Source organism: Pseudoliparis swirei, chromosome 18, assembly GCF_029220125.1.
Source record: "Pseudoliparis swirei isolate HS2019 ecotype Mariana Trench chromosome 18, NWPU_hadal_v1, whole genome shotgun sequence".
In the NCBI taxonomy this organism is placed as follows: domain Eukaryota; kingdom Metazoa; phylum Chordata; class Actinopteri; order Perciformes; family Liparidae; genus Pseudoliparis; species Pseudoliparis swirei.
In genome coordinates, this window is record NC_079405.1 from 23662951 (window position 1) to 23677038 (window position 14088).

General features: G+C 41.1%; 1 protein-coding gene across 1 annotated transcript in view; it reads right to left on the reverse strand.

The window, feature by feature from the left end:
* Nucleotides 1–14088, reverse strand: part of cntn4 (contactin 4) — a 171183-nt gene that overhangs the window by 115231 nt on the left and 41864 nt on the right. The window contains exon 3 of the mRNA XM_056437610.1: nucleotides 5216–5348. Coding sequence (XP_056293585.1) covers nucleotides 5216–5348 — 133 coding nt within the window. The remainder of the gene's footprint in view (nucleotides 1–5215; nucleotides 5349–14088) is intronic.

A 14088-nucleotide genomic window follows, 5' to 3' on the forward strand; every position in this document is an offset into this window, starting at 1 on the left:
GGCCGACAAAGTTCCAGTCACCAAACCCTTCACTACACTGACAAAATAGTTTTAATTTCCAAGTAATGTTTTTTCTTTGCTTATACCGATCCGACCCATCAGTTTCGGAGCTGGACAGTTACTCTTTGTTTGCTATTAACTGTCGTGAAACTTTAAAAACGTTAATAACGTGTGTTTTTTTATCGGATTGCACGAGAGTTTATGTCGTTATTTTACTGTATGCAGCCTTATTTTGCATCACTTAACATAATGTGTTCTGACAAAACATGCTTGCAAATAATGTATGTCACCATGTATTGACATTGTGAAATGTATTTATAGTGTCACATGTATTGACGGTGTATGTATTGTGTCAAAAGTTCCACCTTCATAGTTCATAGCTACAAGAAGGCTGAATATGTTGGATGCTGTAACGCAGAGACATCAGAATCAAAAATATAGAACATGTTGAAACACAAAAAAGCAAAAATACAGCTGCTTTTAAATTTATTTAAAAAAGCTAAAATACAGCTGCTTTTACATTTATTTAAAAAAGAAAAGATATGTGGTGTAATCTTGGAGTATTATTTGCAGTTTTAAATACTATGCTGTAGGGAACTTTAACTATGAAAGTCTCACATGTTGGAGCTGCAGCACCTTTTGGAGTCTTCGTGTGTCGAGTGGAAAACATTCAGCCTTCTTGTCGAGCACGCTTTAATAAACGTGACCGCTGCATTATGGGATGTCCTTTTTGTTTCCTCTTGGGTGAATCAGATACGAGGACACTATTATTATCGTTTCTATTAGGAGTAAGAGTACGGACGTAGTACTATAAGAATAACTTGACAATACCAGTGCTCAGTCATATTTTTTGAGGTTTCAATTGAGTGCTTGGAAATATAGTTTTTGTATATTTCGCAACCTGACATGCTTCAAGACAATATTCACCGCAGACCATAGTGAGCACGGACTGCATATCTGCTGCATGAAGTGTAAACACGAGCGGTGCAGTTGATGAAGTGTGAACCCAACTTAGCCGCCGTTCCTCTGGCCGCAACACATTTTTAGGAGCCCCTGACCTTGGCAGGAAACTGCTAATTAGGCCATCCTCTAAGCTGGCTGCATTCCAAATTATTAAATGTACCAATCCTTCGGATTCTTACCCCCCCCCCCCCCCCCCCTCTGACAGAAGCGTGACTGCCAATCAGCGCCTACGGCCCCTCCGACCACCACCAACATTCATTCTTATCCATACGATGCGGTGCATGTCTTTATGATGGAGACAAAGAGTTAACGTAACACATTCCTATGATCCTGATGAGCTCGGGCTCTGCTGGAGAGGATGAACACGTTTCTAAAGCTAAAGGAAAAACAAGAGAAAAACAAACAGAGCCGAGACTCTTGTTGCTGCACCGAGGGACGACACCTGGAGCGATGAACGCCGGACGGAACCAGAGGACACAACGGCGACACCCGGCCCGACACGGACACTTTCCTCCGCTCCATCAGCGCAAAGAGTACGCTGACGTACAGCCAGGGTTCATACACATGTTGATTGATGGATTTCCTGGACTTTCAAACCAAAAATTCCATGACCAAACATGATGTTAAATCTCGGTGTATACATTTAAATTGTCATCTTAAATGACACAAATGAATGAGAGGCAATAGTTTGATTAAAATCATCATTATTTATATTCGTTTTTTTTTTTTTTATCACATTCCTGTGACTTTTGCAAAACTTTTGGGATTTACATTTTTTCAATCGTTTTTCCTGGCCTTTTCCAGGTTTTCCATGACCATACAAACCCTGAAAGCACGAGCTCCCGACTCCTTTATGAGTCCGAGAGAAAGTGGAATTCCCGGGCAGCTTTGGGCTTTGTAAGATTAGAGGCTCTTTGGTTTCCAGCTTGAGAACAGGAGTGTCGCGTATGGATTAAACTGTCTGAGATCTAAAGAACATTGTGCGATCGCTGTTGTGCGGTTCATCGTTTCAGTTTGAATCGTACGGGAGCGACGCAAAGGCATAATTCTCTGATTACCTCGTACGCTCACTCGACTGTCGAGAATTACACTGATGAAACTCCCCGGGTGCAGCTTTTTGACAACCCTCTTGCACATTGTAGGCTAAATTCCCTCTAGGTGAAATAACAACCAAAACAAAAATGTACAAATGTCAGTTTAACGAGCCTAAATCTAACAAAGGGGGCAGGAAGAAAAATAATTTTAATAGGACATATATTGTATTGTATGGGTTGTATTTCCATGTGTGTAATCTACAAAACAAAAATAATGAAAAAATAAAAATAATATCTATCTATGGATGATTATTGTTCGACATATGATTCCCAATACTGTTGAGTGATGTAAAAAAAACTACAAACAAACATTTTGTTTCCTAGTGTCTCCGCCATTCGTAAACCTTTGGGGAGATCATGTTTGTGTGTGTGTGTGTGTGCGCGTGCATCGATTGCTGACTCCTCTTTGTTCTTAACCCTCCTGTTACCTTTACATTTACTAACATATTTAACCCTCAGGGTCAATTTGACCCCAGCAATTAAAACCTCCAGAAAATTATTAGAATTAATATTGCTTCCCAAGTTTAAGTGTCAGGTACTTTGTTTGTTTGTTGACTACCTAAATAGCCCTTTAAATAAATAAAAAAGTTGATATTTCTTATTTGTTTGACACAGTGAAAAACAGCCTGGGGTCAAATTGACCCCAAAGAACACCGACATTAAACATTGAATGGGGTCAAATTGACCCGAAAGGTAACAGGAGGGTTAACCGGCAACATTTGGGCCTCAAAAACTTGACATTCGTAGAAAAGTGTGTTTTTTAATACTATACTCAATTTACAATCGGCATTGTGTATATATGTATTCATATTGTTGTATCTTCACTGCCATCTTGACTGTAAGGGAGCCACGGGGGACACCCGAGCGAGATGTGAGCCTCTTCTTTGTTTTGGGAGGGGAGAGGCAGACGGTCCTGAGTGGAGGTCTGCCATCTACTGAGTGCACCATTCATGATGGCTGTGCCCTGAGCTGAGGCTCCGCCCTGAGCTGAGGCTCCGCCCTGAGCTGAGGCTCCGCCCTGAGCTGAGGCTCCGCCCTGAGCTGAGGCTCCGCCCTGAGCTGAGGCTCCGCCCTGAGCTGAGGCTCCATCGCTCCCATTACGCTCTGGGTGATGTAAACATGCAGCGTTTAGTGCAATGGAGTTTGTGGGTAACATCGTGTGTTAAACACGGCCCCTTGCGTTTCTTTAATGACGTTATTTGTTCCCATTTCGGGCAAATGGGCGAAACAAAAAGCCAGTTCCTGTTTTCAGTGTAACCACGGATGTACAGACGGAAGACTTAGAAGAGAAGGTGAAAACGTGATGATTGTAGAAAAATATCATCATATCCAAAACCATGAAACACTTTAAAATCTCCTCTGACCTACCGGGCTTCCTTTCGAGTTGTGCTGATGCCAGTCGTTTAATAAGCTATTATTTGCGTTGCGTTGAACAGCAACGGCATTTAAGTAATGCTTCACTGACAAACCACTTACTTCTCCGCTCCTACTTTGAATTAAAATCACTTTTTGAAAAGCAGGGCGGTGCTACTTCTACTCAAGAAAACAATCTCAACACTTCTTCTGCCACTGTTCTGTGGGTTCATGGGAGTGGAAGAGTCTGCGCCCGCACTAAGGGGTTAATCACCCGCTCAGTGCAAAGCATCACGCCTTGGTGGCAGCAGCATTAACATCGTGGAAGAAGGTTTGCTCCTATGCTTTGTTCACACCAAACACCAAGTGAGTTTCCTCACTTGACTATTTGTGGCTTTTCGCGTCACTCGCTTCATTCGCTCCTTCGAGGGGGCGGGGCTTATCTCTGTGGCTTTACGTGTTTTTTTTCAATTCTCTACCGCTATCTACGATAATCTGTAAAGTGTTGTTTAATTTTTCGTTCAACAAAATGCTGCGTTCACACAAACAAAAAAAACTTGCGGCAGTTTACTCGCCTGACTAGTTGAGGTTATTCGCTTCATTCACTTCATTCGTTCCTTAGAGGGGGCGGGGCTAATCTCCATGGTTTTACTACGTGGAAACGGTTATCATTTCCGCCGTCCACCACGGAAGAATGAACCACTAGTTCTGCTTTATACTTGTTGAGGACCTCCCACATATACGTCTGAACATCAAACGCCCTCGTGTTTGGGTTCATAACGTCACACAGCTCGGTGACTTTCACCGACTACGTCTGAACTTCAGCTTCCAGCGCTACGAGAGCAGCAGCAGCAGTTAGATTCACCAACGGCGGAGCATCTCAACGCTGATTGGCTTTCGCAACTTGGCGATGGGTGAATTTTACGCTAAAATTAAAATATTTAAACTTAAGGCGAAAGAGGAGAATTGTTCACGCCGCAAACTTTCGCGTCTATCGCAACCACTCGCGTCGATACGTTGACTTTGCATGGGATCTACTTGCGCGAGAAATTTGCAACGCTTTTGGTGTGAACGCAGCTATACTGGAGCTCAGAGCGGCCTGCGTGCGAAAGAAGGATCGTCTGAGACGAGTTGGAGACGTTTTGCGACCGATAGGTTGTCGAGGGGAAAATAACTGACGGATGCACAGGAAGCACCCCGTGCGTTAATGACGCCTTAATGGGGTAAAAGTAGGAAACTTCAGACAAAAGCAGCTTCTCAGATTATAGCCTCATTGTCGCTAACTGAAGAGGAAACTCCCGTTAGCAGATGGCATCAGGCTGTGACTAATTGAGCTAACGTAAGCGCAGCGAATTGGTGGAAACGACGTAGAAGACAGTAAATAAAAGTAGGAAAAAAGTATGTTCAACTGAACATAAAGGTTTCTCGCTCTCTACCGAAAGTTTTTCTTTTCTGAAATACGCTTTTTAATTTAAACCGTTGTTACATTACATTACATGTCATTTCGCTAACGCTTTCATCCAAATTGGCTTACAATCCTGTTACATTCATACACCGTAGACGCAGCTACAGGGAGCAATTCAGCGTTAAGTGTCTTGCTCAAGGACACATCGACTAGGGTGGGGATTGAACCTCCAACCTCTTGATTGAAAGACGGACCTGCTACCCACTGACCCATAGTCGCTCACTCGTTGTACTATTTTAGGACATCAAAACCCTGAAGGATGCAAGCGGCATCGAAAGGGGACGAACCAAATGTGCGATAGGGGGTGAACAAATGTCGCTCTGCGGTCGTGCACACTCACCGGTAGATGGGTGGCGGGCTTCCCTGGGCTTCACAGCTGAACACCACCTCCCGGCTCTTCTCCCCGGTCTCCACGGGATACACGATGCTGCCGGGCTGCTTGCTGAAGACGGGGCTCTGCACGACACCGCTCTCTGTGGGACACGGGGACAGACGACGGTGCCGATGAATACATTTGTAAAAAGCCAAATAGTCGGCGGCAGAAACAGGTCGAGTCTGCGTTAAGTGTTTAAGGGAAGCGCAGACACAACATGTCCATTTGAACCGCCTGTCACGACAGCGAGGCGCGGAGAAGAATGATTAGAAGCGGGACGTGTCTTCAGCAGCTATTTAGGCGGTCATAGGATATAGAGTCTGAGTGATGTGGAACGATAGTCTGGAACAAAATACCTTCATTTACGTCTCTCAAATGGCTTCTTTGGTTTATTTTCCCCGGCGATGTTGGGGATTGTGTGTCCGTGCTGAGGTATAGTCTGCTGGATTTGTGTGGTCACAGCGGTTTGTCATTAACGGCACAACAAAAGTCTCAGTTACCCCATTAAGGCGTCATTAATGCACCATGCTTCCTGTGCATGGGAGGTATCACTGACACTCTGAAGATAAGGACAACGAACAGATTTTAATCACTGTTTTTGTTTCCGCTGTTGGTTAATTGTCAATCTTCTTTAAAGTTAAAGCGTGACTGAGGTCTTTTTATTTATTTTTTAACCAATCTGCAATCGGAAAAAAAGAAGATTGTGGTAGAAGAAGACGGAGAAGAAGAAATACAAACTAAAATCAATGTTGCTTTAAAAAACCAACAACACGTTGACCTTAAGAAGCCTGGGGCCTGGATCTGTTTAAAGCTGAACCGCAGTGTTGATGGTACTGTATTTGTGGGGATTTCCCAAAACATGTTTTTAAAGAAAATATTCCACCACTCAACTAGAATTGTATCTGTACTGGGGCGTACCTCAAAAAACATGTTTTCTAATATCTTATATGTGTAAATGTGGGCGTGAGAGAGGCAAGAATGGCATCAAGGGAACTAGAAAGAAGGGAAATGTACCGTTCTATGACTCGAAAGAAAGAAAGGGACAATGTGTCCGTCATACAAGCTGCAGGGAGGACATATTGTTGGAGGTCAACAGGAAGTTAGCAAACAGCCAACAGAATATTTCTACGAGATTTTGGATTGTTACGGAGCTGCAAAAGCTTTTATGATATACTAAAACGTTTTGTTCAGCAAGGTCATCTTCACCAAATAATCACCACTTCTATAATTTGTTTAAGCTTGAATGCAGTGTACAGCAGTAAAAACATAACGAGATATAAGTCACATGACTTCACGTCACCACCACTCAGAGAGTAAAAGAAGTTGATGTAGTCCAGCGTGACGACGTTGCCTTTGAGACACTTATAAATATCCTGCTTGTTAATTATAATTTTCGGACGTATCTTACATTCTCTAGCGGAACGTTAAAATCTCATATGACATTGTGAGGACTATAATGAATGCATTAAAGTACATTACATTCATCAGGGGTTTGAATTCATGGCTTCCCACTCAGATAGCGAAGCGAGAAGCGTGTATGTATAACACGTGCGGTGGAATTAAAGCTGCAGAGTGCATGAATGAGAATTGGATACATATCAGGTCTCAATCTACAGGAGAAAGTGGCTGCTGGTCTGACTCTACCACGGTTAATGAGCTCAGGGCCTTCACACAGTGCGGCTGAATCATGGTCTAAGAGTGTGGGGGGTGAAGGCCGGATGATGTCATTAATATATTATCAGGAAGCCGAGTGATCTTTTTAAATTTATTTTTAGCCCTTGCCACATCCTCGTCGAGTTTCCAAGTTGTGCGGAATATGGATTTATGAAGCCTTTCAAATCAGGAAGTTACCTGGTAAAGTAATCGGAGCTGCAAAGCAGGAGGAGGGCTAAAGCTAGAGGTATATTTCATTTAAGTTCATTCAGTCTTTTGAGTTCCCCTCAGTAAATACACTAAGCTTACATTTAAATGCAATTTTTGTAAAACCATTGCATACTTTTTGCATAGGTTTTCAATATATAATATAATACATGCGCTCTTTTAAACCGTCATACATAGAATATATTATTTAGGGTGCACGACCTGCAGAAATGCAATATGACATGACTTGAAAGCAAAATACATACAGTATATGTTATGAAGTGAAATGAATTAAGTGTATGTATTATTTAAAGAAAATATATGGCAGGGCATCTTTGATCATTGTTTGATTCTCTTCCATTTGAACTGCTGTGCAACTGTCTGATAAAACATATGTGGACATTTGATGACTCAATGGCTCTGTTAACCCGTTATACAGCACCGTGACAAAATGACAACTTATTATCTAAGCTCTCTCCAAATCTAATGGCGGGGTTCCGATGGAATCTGCTGCTAATATTTAAGTTTCACTCTCTTTTGATCTTCTGACTTATTTCTCAATCATCTCCATCGGATTCAAACTTTCACCTGCATTGACGAAAAAAAACATTGATATTGGACAATTCTTGTAATTCTTACGTTCAAATACAAATCTTGGGTGGAACAAGAGTCTTTTGTCGATACCTTCTCCGCAATGAAGATCGCAACCGGCAATTTTGTCCCCCAGATAACGTACACTTTGAAAGCAACAGAAACATCAGCATTGAATAGTGAAGGTAGTTACAGATCCATGCAGGACGATATATGCACGGGGTGATGCATGATTCAAAGAACTGCTCAAAGGCAATCTAAATCGAGAGGAATGTCTCCCTGCTCACCTTACTTTTCTTTTTTCTTTCTCGCTCCCCCCCACATCATCAGAGTATGCTTCCAATCTCAAACATCACAATTCCACATACATGCACACGCTCATACATATACATCTGCCCTCATCTCTGTATTTCTCGCTCCCCCCCCACATCATCAGAGTATGCTTCCAATCTCAAACATCACAATTCCACATACATGCACACGCTCATACATATACATCTGCCCTCATCTCTGTATTTTGTTTCTTTAAATAAAATAAAAAGCTCACACACGCACACACAGACCATTTTTTAATACTCTGACATTATGATGTTTTGTCCACTGTTTTGTCGTCCTCTAGGTGTTATATCTATGTATTGTCTTTTGTCTTAGTATAATAAAATATATTTTTTCATTATTTTAAAGAACATCATGCTAATTCTAGTTTGGGGTTAGCTATTCTTTTTGTTCATGCAAAACTTGAACACAGCATTTAAATTCGTCACCTCTGACAAACATGCAATCTGCATGAATCTAGACGCCTATATCATAAAGGAACAAAAAAGCTTTGAGTAAAAACACAGAGGCAATAATCTCTGTCTCCAGCCCCTCAGCCATTCACCAAGATCCCTCAAAAAGAGGATTTAAAACAATGCAGATACATTCTTGCTCATCTTTTTTTTTTTATCCCCTTCTAATTATTTCCGGCATGTGTTGGTTGCTTCCCGATCATCCAGTGGTAATTACTGAGGAAGCAAAAAATCGTATCCGTCAGACAACTTTCCAATGTTGCCGTTACAAAACCCAACCCGCTATATTTGCCATAACCTCATAAATAATTTGGCTAAAAAACAAACAAATCGATTGTGTTCATTTGTAGAAAGAGATAATCGTGAAAACGGTCCCCACAAAACGTTGCGCTCAATAGACACTTTTTTGCGACTGCAATTGTGGCGTGAGTCGAGGGCTCTCCAACGGAACTGCACTTATCCGACCTGATTGTGTATCCGCTAGCGGCGAGAAGGATGCTCTTTGCCTCACGAGGTACAAAATTGCAGATAATATGTTCAATATTAAATAATATGTTCTGTATTATCTGAACTCGCTTAAACACAAAAGAAGGGAGAATGGGAGCCGAGGTGCCAAAAAAAAACCACGACAACATAAAAATGCACCAGCAGCTGTGAAAACACGTCCCCATCAGACTGCAATGGCCCCATTAATCCACACCTGTCAGAATAAAAAACAAGGCAGTGTCACTTGATAGAGGGACAGAAATTCGACATCATTCAATTTTACATTTCGACGAAGAATAATATATTTATCGCTCGTAAATCATCAGAGCATTATTCAGTGAGTGTGAATATCTGCGGAACCATCTCCACAGCTATGCCTCGTCTATTCATTGAGGCGATATGCCAAATCCAATATATATAGTGTTAAATAAACATTAGCAAATATACTATATCTTTTTCCATGTGCAGCTTCCATTAGGAGGCATATTTATCTTAATCCAGTCTTCATGCAGACATTATGCTCTCTTTTGCTCTTGATGGCGGCGTGCAATTTCTCAAGGCATAACAACAGTCGGGGTGTCGGCTGCATACATAATGGGGGTGTAACAGACCTGTTATCTGTATCTGTAGCTGTTTATTTCACAAAATATTATCTCATGGAAAAGTAAAAAACTGCTTTATTTTCTGTCTTGTTGAAGCATACCAAACAATATTGTAAACTGTTTAATCAAATCCTAAAGCATAATTAGAATCTTAATCTTCCACAAATTAAAAGACAAGTACATATATCTATCTATGTATATGTGTATATATATCATTGATATAAAAAACTAAACTAAAATAACTTTACAAGAACATTAAATAAAATGTGGTTTCAAGATTCCTTTGTTACCAGGGAGTGTGGCGGAGAGCTTGCGCTAGCTAGCTAATCATTGTGTCATGTTTGGTCCACAAAAGGAAGTTCATCAAATTCAGTCATAGTAAAGTAGTGAAAAAAGGATACTTGTTCACCGGTCACAAAAACAGCTAAAGCAAATTTTTTTAACCAAGGAAATTCCTGTGGCTTTAAGATTCCTTGGTAAACTAAATTGCGCCTTTGAACATGAGCAAGTCGTCTCGACAGTTCTGATCTTTGGGATGTAGCCAACGTAGCTTATAGCTGTGTGGCACCATTCAGTGTTATTGACTCTCTTCTGTTGGCGTACGGCTCAACGGGGCTATGATTTTCAGACTTGGTAATTCCACCATGCTGTCATGCTACACTGGTTGCAAAAAATGAGCCCGAGCAGTCCGGAGCCCAGTGGCGGCGCTCCGTCTAATCGGTCTGTACTTTCACTCCGCGCCACTAGGAGGCGACGGAGCTGACAGCGACTCTCCAGCCGCCAAACTAGTCACCGGGAGTGTGGAGGAGGGCTTGCGCTAGCTAGACAATTATTGTGTCATGTGTGGTCCACTAAAGTAAGTTCATCAAATTCAGCAGTAGTAAAGTAGTAAAGAAATCGGCTACTTGTTCACCTGTCACAAAAACAGTTCAAGCGAACAGTGTTTTTTTAACCAAGGAAATTCCTTCCTGTGATTGGGTTGAAATGACGATCACACCGAAAATGATTTGCTCTGCATTTTACTTGCCAGTGGTCCGAGATCAACCCTTCCGAGGCGGACCAGAGGGTGGTTGTTTGTGTAACCCACCAGAGTTGTAAACCACCAAAGGGGTCGTCTCTGAATCAGAAGGTTGCCGGTTCGACCCCCGGTTCCTCCAGTCTACAGTATGTTGTTGTGTCCTTGGGCAAGACACTTAACCCCAATTGGCTGTGTGAATGTTAGATAGTCCTGATGGGCGCCCCTGCCATCGATGTATGAATGGGTGTAAATGTGTGAACGGATTTAGAGTGGTCGAGAGACTAGAAAGGCGCCATACATGTACAAGTCCTTTTGCAATATACCATTTACCAATCAAGGGACAGAACTAAATAAAACAAATATTACTGCAAATTGTCTGCTTGTACCTCGCTAGATCACAACTTCTGAGTGAGGAATAGCGGTATAATACCGTACACTCAAAAACGATTCAAGCCCTTCTTAGAGGTGACACATTTAAATATTGTTTGATACATTTAAATAAATCAATTACAAAACGAAGATATTTATTTTGAATGGGTGTAACACAAAATGTATGAATACTTTCATTTATTAGATTTATTTAGGTTACACTCACAAAAACGATTCAAGCCCTTCTTCGAGGTGACACATTTAAATATTGTTTGATACATTTAAATAAATCAATTACAAAAATAGATATTTATATTTAATGGGTGGAACACAAAATGTATGAATTCTTTCATTTATTAGATTTATTTAGGTTAGATGGTGTGCATATCAACTCAAAATAAATGTGTTTCATTGAGGACTACCCTTTGCGCATGCGCCAGATGAAAATCAGTTGTTTACAAGGTGAAGACACTTTCAGGGCTGTACGTGGTGTAGTGGCTATCACCGTCGCCTCAAAGCCAAAGGTCTGTGGGTTCAATTCCCAGTCGTGGCTTTCCTTCTGTGTGGAGTTTGCATATTTTCTTAGTTAGTTAGTTTATATTTTGAGTTGGACAAACACAAATTAATTTAATTTAATGAATATCGTTATTTTATTTTAGATGTATTTGATACAAATGAGTTGGACTAACTTAATTACATTGTATTGCACTGATGTGCTAAATTTGAGTTGGAGTTGCATATAATTATTGGATGGAAAACCTGCCAACAATTTAATTGAGTTCATCCAATGAGTCATTTCTTTGAGTGTACGTATGAGGCTGTCCGCCACTTGAAATCCGTTCTTCGAGAGCAAAAACGAGTGGAAACATTCTTCTTATCCAGCTCAGAGGAGGCTGCTTAGCAAGTCCTCACGCAGTGAAACTGTGCCGAACATTAGAAAAGTAGGTCACCATTAAAATCTGAAACCCTGTGTTTCTCTAACACCCAGGTACTTTACCAGGGTTCCCGGTAGACCTCTCGCACCTGCGACGGGCTGTTTCTCTTCTCGCTGTTCATCTGCATGCGACTCTGTGGGGGAAACATGTCAGCCCGATGTACCAGGTTACTGCCACGGGGAATAACCCTCAGCACTCTGGGAAATGGCTGTTGCCTACATTATAGCGACACTCAAAGATTTTACAAACCTAAAACAGGATGACAAATATGTAAAGATTTAGGAAAAGTCTTTGATCTTTTCAGTCAGAGAGATTCTTTCTCTCATCTGTATGTATTATAGTCGACTTCTGGACATATTTTGGTACCGTACACATTTACGGGCTGCTATTCATCTTAAGATGGGCCCTTTTATGCTGTGCTTTAAACAAAATATTCTGTTCAATTTTTGCCTTCTAAAACCTTTCACCGTCATATCAGTGATCATTACATTTCTACTGGAGCCACGGTTTATGAAAAGAAATGTTCAATGAGTGTTCACTGAGCACTCTGTGAGATATCGCTATGAACATGAATGGCCAGGAAGTCCGTCGACAGAATAACAAACATGATCACAGTTTGCACGTTTCATAAGGGGATTAGGTCGAACCTGTCATTGTGCAGCGTGCACCCAAAATTGAATAGCCACTTTAATTTGCGAACAGGAAGGATTAAAAAAAAAAATACAACCGTTGAAATGAAATTGTATAACATTTATCAGCTATGAAACACACAGGCGGAAGAAAGGAACTCAGGGGAAAGGAATGCTGAAGAGTTTCAGAGGATGTATGACCAGAAGAAAGTTCATACAATAGGCCGTAACAATCGATTGAAAAGGGGAGCCAAATCTCTCGAGTCAAGTATCAAATACCTGAGACGACGACTACATCCTTGAGTGATAATAATAAAAAAAGGTCCTCATGAAGAGATATTTTTATTGGCTTTGAGAAAGTTGATCTCTCTTGAGCTGCCTTTTAAAAGGATGTATTGGATCTATAAACGCTCTCTGTTCAAGGGCGGAACGATAACTCGCGGTTCAATTTGATGCTATGACAGGAGCCCGCTTTCAATTCTGTTAATTTTGTCTCCTCAAGGGGTTCTTATACACTTGTTTTTACGCTTGCATTTTGTTAATTTTTTGCTTCTTTGATGTTTTGATTTACAATTCAAATTCCTTTTGGAATTATCATTATCATCTTTTGATTTTGCAAAACATTGTGTAATGATTTTTACTTTGAAAGTTTACTGATTGATGTCCAACAACAAACTTTGAGTTCTGACTATCGTCCTCATCTTCATTGAATCATTTGTGATTTGAGACATTCACAATTTGCTTATAGATATACATATATACGTACTACACACATCTGTAACAAAGGAATACAATTAGAATAGTTATTTATTTATATATATATATATAAACTATCCTAATTGTTTTCCTTTGTTATAGATGTGTGTAGTTGTGTGTAGTACGTATTTTGTTATCAGTTATTTATGTGGTAATTGCCTCAAGTGTTCCAGATTTGGGACTGGAATTACGGTTCCCATTTGTGATTAACTGTTGCGTTCTGTGTGAATATGAAGACGGGGCTCACGTTGGGAATTTGAGTCCCAATTAACTCTGTCAGTGCTGAGAGTGTCCTAAAAAATACCTGCTCATCTTTCACATGATTTCATTCTCCAAGTGCGCTATAGTCGAACGTATTTTCAAAAGCAGTTGCAAGAAGAATGCAACCCATTAGTTTATGTTGTCCGAATTTAAAATGCATCGTTCGAAACCCGGGCTCCTGTGAAAAGGAATCTGTGGCACAAATACACACAATGCAAAAATAACAACCACCTCTGCGCTCACTCCCCCCCCCCCCCCCCCCCCCCCACTCCATCACTCTTATGCAACAGCCTTGTGTGTATACTGGGTCTTTGAAACTAATCCACTGAGGGCTGGCAGGTTTTAATGTCACCCAACAATGCTGCAATCAAACAGCTATTCAGATGGTATCAGCATCGATCTTCTGAGAGCTGGAAGGGAGATATTTTTGGACAGAACTGTGCTCGCTTTCGCTTAAGCTGGCCATAAAGGGGAAGATTAACGGCCTGAAAAACGCTTCTCATTTGGCCGTTTCTGAACTGTCTTCGCGCTTCCAGCCTGTTTGG